This window comes from Tetrao urogallus (assembly GCF_951394365.1).
Source record: "Tetrao urogallus genome assembly, chromosome: 2".
In the NCBI taxonomy this organism is placed as follows: domain Eukaryota; kingdom Metazoa; phylum Chordata; class Aves; order Galliformes; family Phasianidae; genus Tetrao; species Tetrao urogallus.
Window position 1 is genome coordinate 76,655,992 of NC_136814.1, and position 12,107 is coordinate 76,668,098.

Here is a 12,107-nt window from a genome sequence, read left to right on the forward strand (position 1 = left end):
AAGAGAATGAGTACTTCGTTGTACTATGGCATTCTGTTAAAAACTCATGTGATCACCTGACATTACCCAGATCTTGAAAAACTTTCAGATATTAAGATCATAATGTTTAAACTGAAATGAACATTATCCATGCTTTGTGTTCAGAAGAAAGCCAAACAAATAAGTGTTTAAGAACATTCATTCACCTTTCAAAACCTGTGAACTGCTGTTCTGTAGTTGAGCTGTAGTTTAATAACTTTGCAGGGAATAATACTGCAGTGTTGGAAGATTTTAATTCATTCTGTTCTGGAATGGAGCTATTGCACTATGCAGGAATGTTCTCTTGTATTCAGTAATAAACTTTTTTTCCAAAATAATTTTGTAACTTTTAATTATGTTTAGTATTAAATAGATTATTTTTCTGATGGTGACTTCACTTGTGTTATATTTTGCTGAAGAATTCTATTGAAAGATATCTCTCCGTCTATCTCTCTCTTATGTGTATATATATTTATTGCAGGGCATGGCTTTTACCTTGGAGGAAAGGCAACAACTGAATATCCATGGACTGTTGCCACCTTGCTTTCTCAGTCAAGATGTCCAGGTTTTGACTATTCTTAAGAATTTTGAAAGACTGACATCCGACTTAGACAGGTAAAATATGGCTGTAAAATTGGAACCTAATTATGAAACGTAGTCCTTTTTTTCTCTGTGATGGTAGATGAGATGAATTTTGAGCTGTTGCTGTCAAAAATTGAGAACAATTAAGCTAAATTCAACAACATCTGTTCCTGTATATGGATACGTATGCTTACAAAATATATAAAATATCTAAAGCATTATAAAACTGTTATGTAATATAGGTTTTTAAAGAACAAAACTGAGACGGGGGGAAGGATAGCATTTAGGAATACTCATTTGGTAAAACTACATAGGTTACAGCAGCATTCCTCTGTATTTTTCCCCTTTTCTCTGACGTGGCATGTCTTCTTATCTTTATAATAACCAGCAGCTAATAGATACCTGTCTATTGGTGTCTATTTGAAGTCCCCATAATGTTTGTTTTTCTTAGAGGCAAAATACTAGAAGCATGCCCTTCCTTGTCTGTGCAGAAGACATGATTGCAGTACCTTTTCTGCTTTAGCTAGTATCCAGTGATTTTAGGGAGAGAAATATCAGTTATCAGAGTAGTAACCTCTCAGGCTAGAATGATAAGTCTGAGTCTCTATGTATAGCATAACATAAACTGTCACAGAGCCACGTCCTTTATGCACATATATTACCATAGCAGTTAGCTTCTTCAGTCCTTATGTTTCCATTTCCTCCTTAACTCTTCTGTGAAGAAGTGCCTTCGTTACAGGACAATACAGTTGTTTGTTTCTACTTGACCTGCTGTATTTTCTATTCATCTGTAACTTAAAAGCAGGTAGAAAAGCCTTTTATACCATATTACTATGTGTTTCTTAACTTGCAAGGAGCTTTTGCTCCTGGTTCAGGTTACAGGAAAAAGAAGCGCTTGTACTTCTCATAACAACTTAGATGGAAAGCTGCAGATTTAACTATGCAGAATGCAAGAGGAGACTAGCCATATATACAAATCTTAATTCTCTACTTTTCAACCGAAATTTTTGGACATTTTAATAGCCTTTTTCTTTTCTGCCAGAAAAGGAAAAAAAAAAAACCACAAAACAACTGCCAATTCTATATGATAAATCATTGAAAATTTGAATGCTGTGCCATTTCAAACATAAAAAAATCCACAATATACCCATCACTTGATTGCAGTGGTCTCCCACAACCATAGGAATAGTTAGCAGAATACTTACTTTGTTGCACTAGAAGAAAGGAAAGAGAAATCTATCTGACACTAGATGCCAGGAAGCAAAGATGAATCCAGGCTTTTCTCTGCTCTCGCTGACCCTGCCTGGTGCAGGAATATGAGGCTCGCAATCTCCAGAGGGGCTTTACAACCTCAGCTGGTAACATGGATCTACAGCAGCTATGTAATATGCATTGAATAACCCTTGATCAATGTAAAATTGGGAAAATTAAGAACTTAAACACTTAAGCACTTAAAATTATATAAATTAAAAATGTGTAAATCCACAAGACCCTCTGTAAGAAATCACATATGTATTCTATGTATTCAGACCCAGCAGTTCTGAATTGGTTCTTCATGTCACGCTATGTGATAAAGAAATATTATATGAATTATATTGTAGAGGTGTTCTCTTCAGGTTTTAGTAAAGTAAATACATTTGAGTGGTAGATGTATAGGTATACATTTCATGGAAGCATAGAACCTGTCCTGTCACTGACACCAGAGAGCAATGCACCCTGTGAAGAGTGGTTGGCTGCCATGAGGTCTCCCTTCAGCTCCTCTGCTCTGGGCTGAACAAACTGACAGAAAACTTGGTAGTATTTGCATGCAGAAGACGCTTCCTTTACAGATTATGAACTTGGGCTTCTTTTCAGAGACGTTTGTCTGAAAAGATGATGTTTTTGTGAATTGAGTATGAAAACCTTGTGCGTGCAAAATGTGATTTGCAGCCGTTTGTATCTGTGTCTGCAAATTTTATTGGAGTGTCAGTAGACGCCATGCTCTGCAAACATGCACACTACACGTCTGTGAGCTCAGAGCCATTTTTTAAATTAAAAAAATACTGTCCTTCAAGGCTCTATGTTAATTCTGGTCTCCCGTAGTCGCATTCATGTTGAAATATATTAAAAGGAGAAGGAAATGTGATCCTGCTCCTGTATTACTACTTGAGTCCTATCACTGATGGAGACTGTTGGAAAACTTTGACTGTTTTAACTGGAAATTGAAAGACAGTCTCAGTGGTACCTGTAGAGGAAGCTATTAAAGGACAAGCTTGTATGAGAGCACACATCTGTTGCCTTCTAGTGAAAGCAAAGATAAGAATTCTAGACAAAAATTTACTTCTACATACTACCAGCATGCATCTAGTCTTCTTTCCCATAAGAGCAGTGGTTGAGAAGAGAGAAAGGGACGCTATTGTTTTATTCCTGAAACTAGAATTTGGTCGTGGGTGTGTTTTACATCCCAGTGCAAAAGATTACGTATGTCCATTTGGATATGATAGTACCAGATGCTACTAAATGCTTTAGATAGAAGAGTATTATCTGATGAAATGTGTGCTGTGTAAGACAGTGCTGTACACTGGCAGGATTGTAGCCTGCTCTGGTTTTGATTGGAAAACATGTTTGTGCAAATTCATAAAGCAGAGCAGATAGTACCATGGCATTACATTTTTTGGCATGGCTGATATTCCTTTGCTGACTTGCAGTGTGGAATTGCTGTGTTCTGAAATACCACAAGTTCATATACAAGACGAATGTGAAACAGAAGCAAGTACACTGCCTGGCATGCTTGGCAAAAAGAAAAAAAAAAAAAGCCAGTAACAGAAAATAATTCTGCTCCTCTAACTTAATGTGGAAAAGCTGCAACAAATTCTACAAGTAATATGATTTCCCCCCCCCCCCGTATGTTCCTAATTGTCTTTATTTTTGCTACATACTGACACTGAAGTCTTTGCCCTTTAGACAGACATATGTTCTATCAGAGCTTTTCTTTCTCCAGTTATACTGTTAAAAATTTTACTGAACATGTTACTATAAGGAGAGGGTCCAGTGGTTCATTTTTTTTTTCCTGAGAATATTGTATATTTTTATTTTTTTCTTTAAGTTCACTGTTTTAAATAACATTGACATTGTTAATTTAAAGAAATCTATGTGACTTTACACAAGTTATACAAATTATGCATACACATATATGTATATTTCTTCCAAGTTTCCTTTATTTTCTCTCATGTCTTGCAAGCTAAGGGCAAACAAATGCTACTGTTTTTTGTTATGTGTTTGCTTATGTTATTTTATGTTATTCCTTTTTAATGTGTAAAATGAAGGTCAACAGGGCACATGTAGACTAAATTATCCTAAGAAATAGTCTAATTTTCCAGTAGCTATATCAGTTTTCCTTTGGTTTTTGGATGGTATTTGGTTGTTATCCGTTTACTGTTTCAGTAATTGATTCTAATTTTAATAGAATCATAGAATCATGGAATGGCTTAGATTGGAGAGGGGACCTTAAAGCCAACTCAGTTCCAGCACCCTGCCATGGGCAGGGCTGCTCCCTACCAGCTCTGTCTGCCCAGGGTCCATCCAACCCTGCCTCAAGTGCCTTCAGGGATGGCGCATCCACAGCTCTCTGGGCAGCTGTGCCAGTGCCTCATCTCTCTCTGAGTAAAAAATTTTTTCCAAAAAAATAGCCTTAATCTCCCCTCTTTTAGCATTCAAATAGCAATCTAGCACTACAAATTCTTAGGTGAAGTGAAGGCGAGGAAGCAGAATGACATAGGAAAAATGTGAATACTTGGCAGTCTCCACTGCCTTCCTTGCCAGTTCTTGGTTTTCTACTTTTGAACCTTTTCCTTGAAATCTTTGTTCATGACTCCTTGTATGAGAACAGATAGTATTTTTCTCCCTTTTTATAGCACAAACGATCATTCTCAACATTTTATTGCTCGTTTTCACTATGTTTTTAATTACATGTGGTCTTTAGTAAAAGATTCCATGAAATACTTCATTTTAAATGTATCTTTTTAAAAACACAATGCTGAAAACTTCTTCATGGTTTTAATTCTGTAGATTACTTGGATTTTGCTAAGAGATGCACAGTGGTTGTCTAATGCCTTATAACGAACACCACATTGAGGATGAGAGATTTTTGGTTTTTCTTCTTAAAAGGAATTTCTCTGAAAGCTGGAGCTCATAAGAAAGTAGTTTGAGGAGATATTTTATACCCACAGAAAATCAGCCTTCTAATCAAAATTGCTCTTATCTAGAAATATTTTTCTTCTGATAATAGCATCTATTATGCTGATTTGGATATGGCCAAATATGCAATATTTTAAATATGATTTTATTTACTGTGCTATTATTATCTTTGTAATTTTTTAATCATATCCCAAATATGAAAGTCGTATAATAAATACAAATAAGAAAATCAAATCCCAATTTATTGCTCAAGGACAGAAAAAACAGAATGGAGAATTTTAGCAAACAGAATGGCAGCCCTTGAAGAAGCTTTTAAAAAACCTTTTAATTTACTCTGTAAAAGCTTTCTTTACATTTAAAATACAGAATTGCTCTGAGTAATTAGAAAGGGCAATGAAAAGGTATTTTAAAATTTTAAATATTTGCTTCTCATTTTAAATAAAACTGGTAAAAAGAAGAAAAAGCGTACGGGCAACTTATTCATGCAAGCTATGTGAACGCTTGTAGTCTCTGATACAGGTCTAAATACACCTGATAGTCTTTAACACCACTTTGATATCCTCTGGAAACAAATGAATGCCCTCAAATCTATTTACAACTGTACGTAAAGGAGCTTGAATTTCATGGTAAATGTTGGGATAATCATTCTCAACTGAAAGGTTTTAATAAAGAAAGTTCTCCCGGAATACAAGGAGATTGAAAGACATGCCATATCATGATAAAGTGCTAGGAAAATTAAAGGTTGTAAGGAAATGTACTAATATGAGGGAAAATTAGTATACATGTATTTGCAGCTGAGAACTGCAAGTGTAGGGTATAATTTAACCCTGGAAAACATTCAAAACTTCCATGTAGAAAGGAAGATAGTTCAGGATATCTCATGATGATAGTATTTAGAGTACATGTTCAACATTTTGGTTTCAAAATCTTTGTCTGTATGGAGGCCAGAACACCCTTAGTAACACAAGGTATTTAACTGCTTTGCCTCTTACTCCTGCCACATCACTGCAGTCTCCTCTTGCCAAAGGGGCTGCACTGACCATTTGTATTGGACTTGTTGAATACTTCTTTAGCTGATGGATAAAGCTAAGCTTTAACAAAACAGCTGAATATTAGCTAAATTACTTAGGTTCATCAGATTCCAAAATATCAATTTTTCATGAACTGACCAGACTTGTACCTAAGAAATAATTGTGTAACTTGAAGTCACTAGAAATGAACACTCTCATTTGCAGTGTCATACCCAGTGATCCTGGCTGGGATAATGAGTAACTCAGTATTTATTCAGACTTAGTAGTCAGAAGTAGACCAGAATAAGTAAGATATTTTTTCATTCTCATTTTTCTGATGTTTTAATATGGAATTTCTGCTTACATAAATCTAAAACTTCTTCAAATGCAATCCAAAATTGATTTCTGTTAGGAGACAAAGAAAAAATTGTAGATTTCATTACAAAGATAAAATTCAGTGTTGAAAGATATATGTCAGCTCTGTTTTTGAAAGCTTTGTCCTGCAGCATACCAGTAAAGTATTTATTTGAAGTATTTATCTGGTTTGGGGAGAATTTGCTATGGAGGCAAGAGAAGAAAAAGCTGTATTTTCTAGTTTTTTTTTTTTTTTTTTTCTTCCTGCAAGTGAGCGATTTTGTTTAGTTTTTCTTTTAATAACTACTTAATTTCAAATGAAATAGTTTATATGTACGGTTTAGGTTCTGAAAGACTAAAAATTATCTTGCGTTGTAATGTTTTATACCTGGAGCTCAAGTTTAACTTCCTGATGGTGTAGAATATGCCAACACTGTGATCTTCTCAGCTTCTCTCTGTCTCAACCAGTTAGTTATCCTTTATGTCTGAAATAGTATTGTCTTTAAGACAAACAGGAATTTAAATATTCTAGGCAGGAGACTAAGAGGCTGTTGCTTTACAAACATGGCTTTAACTAAATATCTGGGCACCTTTTTGTTTCTGAATTTATTTCATGTATTCCACTTGATGCCTGCCTAATTATATCTAATTCTCCACAGATATATTCTACTAATGAGTCTTCAGGATCGAAATGAAAAGCTTTTCTATAAAGTGCTGAATTCTGACATTGAAAAGTTCATGCCTATTGTTTATACTCCCACTGTGGGACTGGCTTGCCAGCATTATGGTTTAGCATTTCGGAGGCCAAGGTATGTAAGTTTCAAATAAAAGTAACTGTATCTTATTTTCTTCTTGGCAGATTTTTGCATGGGGGGTTCTAACATTGCTGAATGTAAGCCAAAACTGTAATAGTTGGGATAAATCAAATTAAACTTCTGGTCTACATTGGACAATCATTTGTGTTGCATTAAGAAGGTAAATGCTTGTTTTAATTGTGTTAAACATGGATACATTTTTATTCTCGTTAACTTAATTTGACTTCCTTGCAATCCAAGCTGCATGTTAGAACACTATAAAAGAGTGGATAATTTATCTTAAATTTGTTTTATCAGTCTTAAGAGTATTGGCTTTTACCTATATATTTACATTATAGGTGTTCTACATACACACACATATATGCAAATAGAATGCATACAGTCTAAGGGTTTGTTAAGTGTGTATGCGTGAATATCATAGAAATAATAATCCTCAAAGCACTTGTCTCACTGCCTGATAATTTGTGGTTTCATAGGCTACTGGAGTGCTTTTATTCTATATGTGGCATCTGCTTTTTTAGAGTGATGGGGAAGTGGTATGAAAGAGATGTAATTTCTGTCTACTTCTGTTTAATTTTGTCTCTTGAACACCAGCCCACAGAGTCTGAGATTTATGGTGGTTGCTATTTGAGAACGTTGTGTGTACCAGCAGTGCATTCAGACTTTAGGGCCTGTAGAAGTTGATAATGTCTATAGTGAAGGCAATATTTTGCTTCAGTCGGAAGCAGTTCCTGAGGCAAGACTAAAGGAACAAATGGCTGCTGACATTGTCTTCAGCAGGAGGTATTTGAGGTACAAGGCTTAGGGCTTCAAGGTTTTGTTATTAAATGTAAAAATCATTTTGGCCTTGTGACTGAATGAGTCACGACCATCTGGCCAATTACACAATACAAAAATTCCCACTTCTATAGAGAGAAAAAAGTTCAAAAATACCTCAAGAATGCTTGCTTAAACCTGTTTAGCAATCTGTGGCTTTTAGGTGCCTCGCCTAGAAAGAGAAGTCATCTTTTTTCACATCAGTATTATCAACATGGTAACTCTATTGGCCTTCCAGAAAGTGCTAAATTTGCCAATAGATTAAATCTAAAAAATAAAGAAGTTATGTTCTTTAGTGAAAATTAGCAAATTCACTTCTTAAACTATTTCACTGCTTAAAACTACTTACGTAGTTTCCTTAACCTTTTAGCCTAAAAAATTATTTATAGGACAACCTGCTATTTACTATTTGACATTTTTTCACTGCAGTTCAGCAGCTAATGAATGAATGATGTTTGAAAAAATATGAAGTAACTTTTCACTGACACGCCTTTCGGTATTCGGATGTATTCTTGAGCTACTGAAATCAGCCTTGGCTGTATTCAACTGTCTACTGCTTTCCCAGCTACATGTGAGCTTTGTTTTTTTATGACTGACCGTCTTTAGAGATGTGAAAGATATTTATAAAAGTCTGTTTTGTATCTAGTCCTGCTGGATTGCCTCACCGCTGTCAAATAAGTGTTTTAGTGACTCATTTAAGTAAAGATGGCTGAAAAACATCGGCAGTTTTCTGAATCTCATAAGAGCTTCATAAAATTTGTTGTTATTTTTTGTTAAGAAAGGAGATCATCAGCCAAGTCGGATGTTTACTGTTCCTCTGCAATTCCCAATAGTTACGTTCACGATGGCTTACTTCCTACTCTTACATTCCCCAAGCATTCAGCTGATTCCAGTGTTCATCAGAGGTCTCAGAAGAAAAGTCTGTAAAGTGTCCCCTTTGGCACATTCTTCGCTACTTAAGAAATACCTATGTCTTGTCATCTTCCACTGCATTCTGTTAGATATACATATACATATACATACATACATACATATATATATATATGTATGTATATACATATATATATATATTTTTCCCCCTAGAGAAAGCTTGTTGTAAATTATTCCAAAGCTGACTGTGAAAAGCAATCAACTTTATTTGACTATATTCTATAGTGTGGCTCATTTAGTATTAAGTATTATATCCCTCATAAGTAGCACCCTCTGTAAATTGAATTTGCGAAGAACAAATGGGCATTTCAGTTAGAATACAAAAGGAAGAAAAGAATAAAAGGTAAGCAATTTAGTCAACTTTAATCATTCATACATTCATATCCTTATATTATTATAACACTGAAATTTGCAAGGTAATATCTTCTGTGTGTTGTGTTGTGAAGTGAGCTTAAAACTCCTGCTTCACAAGTTATGTATTCAGTCAAGGAGTTAAGGAAAAATAGTTTAAAGTTAAAAGATATGTGTCTAGTGGGATCACTGAATGAGATCATCATTTGTGCCTCCCTTGCATGTTTTTAGAAGACTATATTGGCCCACAAGATGTACTTAAAGTTACAGAAGGACACTGTGGCTAAGATGAGATGTTTTTCATCCTGAATCAGTATTTTGCAATTGTAGAATGAACATTCTTGGCTGGTTAGCTGAATGTGTGATTAAGCAATATTTCTCAAGAAAACCAGCTGCAAAATAACTCCATTCGCTGTTTTGATGCTCATCTGGATAACTGAACAGATAACTGAACACTTGTTAGTAAAATTAAAACTCTACTCAGAATTTCATTCCTCACTGTGAATATTTAACTTCACCAGTATAATCAATCCATCGGTATAGTGAGCAAGCATCCAATGTTCTAGAAACCAGCAGATCTGGTAGCCAGTCTCTAACAATTGAAGAAGATGAGGGAAGATGAGGCTCCCGTGAGGGTTGTTCAGTGAAGTAATATAGACCTCTGTAAGAATTCTCCCCGCTATGTTTGATATACTGTAGGCATATACAGGGGTTTAAAAAATGTACAGATAAATGTTTTAAAGGCTTATGCTGGGAATGTAATGAGGTATCTCAGAATCCCTATGAGGCAATTTCTGGTCAAGAGTTTCTACCTTTCATTAAAGTAAAGTGTTCTTTAATTGAACAAAGCAAAGTAAAGTAGGACAGTTAGGAACACACTGAAAGCAAAAGTCAATTTTGAACACAGACAGGGAGAAGCAGAATTGCTTCCCTGATATAAATAGTTCAACTTTACCAATAATTATTCAGACAATGAATTCTGGAATTGTACAAAAATACTTAAATTTCAGGAATGAATTCACAAACTGTTATTAATCTTAAAAATTCTCCTAGAAGTTTAATATGCTGTAAATTGCCATCCTCTAGTCTTTATTCTCTAGCTTTAATGATTTAGTTATCTAGATGAAAGAAAAAATATCCCAGTCAAGCCACTGACATAGTAACTGCTAAATAATCAAAAGGAACATGTCATAAGGAAATACTATGCTTATATAAAATATAAGCATATATATATATATAAAATACTATGCATGATACAACTTTTGCTGAACTCACTAAGAAACAATTTATTTCTATAATTGGTTTTCTAAAATACAACAGTGTTTTCAGTTCCTTTATTCACCCAGAAAATATAAATATGGGAAAGTTCAATGGAAATTTCCTCTAAGAGTCCAAAATCAACTTTTTACATAGTTGAGAGAACACCCAGGAGCTTCAGATTCTTGTGTAAACTTAGTGTTTGGAGAGGGGAGGAAAAATTGGCAAGTATTGCTATGTTGAAGACTTGGGATGTTGATAAAATGTTAGGTGACTCTTTATGTATTTCCATTCCTAGAAGGAAAAGTCATTTCAAATACAGAAAGAGCTAGCCTCGGCAACTATTGCAGACACACAGGTGTGTCAGAACTCCTCAGGAGTAATTTATTGAGGCAGTCGTGCTGGTAAGCTGATTGGGGGCAGTTTTAAAAGTACCTAAATTGAAATTGATGCTGCATATTGAATACTCAGATACTGTCACGTAAGAGGCAAAGTATGTCAGCCTGAGCTTGTTTTTTTCCCCCTTTTCTTCCTTATTACATATATGTATAATTAGGTCTTCCCCGACTTCTAGGTACTTGTTCAATAAATTCTTCTCACAGAGGTTTTCTTTTCTAATAATTCATTCACCATTGCCCTTTTTCTTGTTTTCCTTCTTTGTATGATTAGAAAAAGGAAATCTAAATTTCTTACTCTCTCCAGGTTTAAGCATGATTACATTTTGAATTGGCTTTTAATAAGTATTTTAAAAATGTGTTTGGTTTAGCTCTTTTCATATTTTTGAAGAACACTTAGAATATTACTGGTGGTTGTTATCTCCCATATTTCACAGAGCAATTTGGTATGTCAACTATTTAGCTTATAAATGCTGATGTACTTGTTTGCCACTATATCGAAGTGTCTGATTGATCCAGCACATACAAATTTGAGATTGATTTCTTTCTTCATATTTCTCAAATGGAATCTATCCTTTTACATTTATTGCATGCATTTACAGATGTACTCTATTGTATGAGTTCTTTTTTCACTGATACACTAATGTTTACCAAACACATTGAAATTCTCAGCTGCAGGATAGTGTACTTTTTTTAAAATTTTTTTTATGAGGGAATAGAACTAGAGAGGATGGAAATATTTGTCTCCTGTGACAGGGCTTACAAAATTTTGGAACTTGGCTGCAGAGTTGCACTTTGTTTGCCAGAACAAGATTGAGTCTTGCAGTGCATTTAATAATTTTATCACAGTTTTTAATGAGGTTTTCACTGGAGACTTAATTTTATTTTTTTGTTAATTCCTTTGGATGGATGCCTCTGAAATCCAAGTCTCTTCAGAAACAAGACTTGACTTACAGGAGGCCAAAAACCTGTCAAGTTCTCCTGGATCACAAGAGCCAATAAAGTTTAGTTCCTGGAGCTTCCTTGGGAATGCCTGTTTCACTCACGGATATGTGCTATTTTCTTGATTGAGACCAGAAATTCTGGATTCCTTTAGCATAATATCTTCACCAGTATAACTGCCCCATGGATTTTTCTGGGCATCTAGATGGTTTTTCCTAGTCAAAACAGAGTTATTTTGAGCCATTATTAATCTGATTGTTATTCTGAATAATTATTTTAGTAGCATCTTCACTTTGTAATAATCAGTACTTTTATAGCATAAAATTATATTAAAATTTTATTGTTACAAAGCCACCTAAGAATTCTTTTCTATTAATTGAGCTGAGCACAGCTGAATATTTAGGGCAGTCTCCGAAACTGAAATATGTTGTTACAAAGACATATCAAAAGCAAGATCCTTG

At 34.7% G+C, this 12,107-nt stretch overlaps 1 protein-coding gene across 1 annotated transcript in view; it reads left to right on the forward strand.

Moving 5' to 3' along the window:
* ME1 (malic enzyme 1) overlaps nucleotides 1-12,107 on the forward strand; it is a gene marked incomplete at its 5' end in the record, with an annotated part of 157,655 nt that overhangs the window by 39,442 nt on the left and 106,106 nt on the right. The window contains 2 exons of the mRNA XM_079550867.1: nucleotides 500-633; nucleotides 6,800-6,949. Of these exons, the coding sequence (XP_079406993.1) occupies nucleotides 500-633; nucleotides 6,800-6,949 (284 nt within the window). The remainder of the gene's footprint in view (nucleotides 1-499; nucleotides 634-6,799; nucleotides 6,950-12,107) is intronic.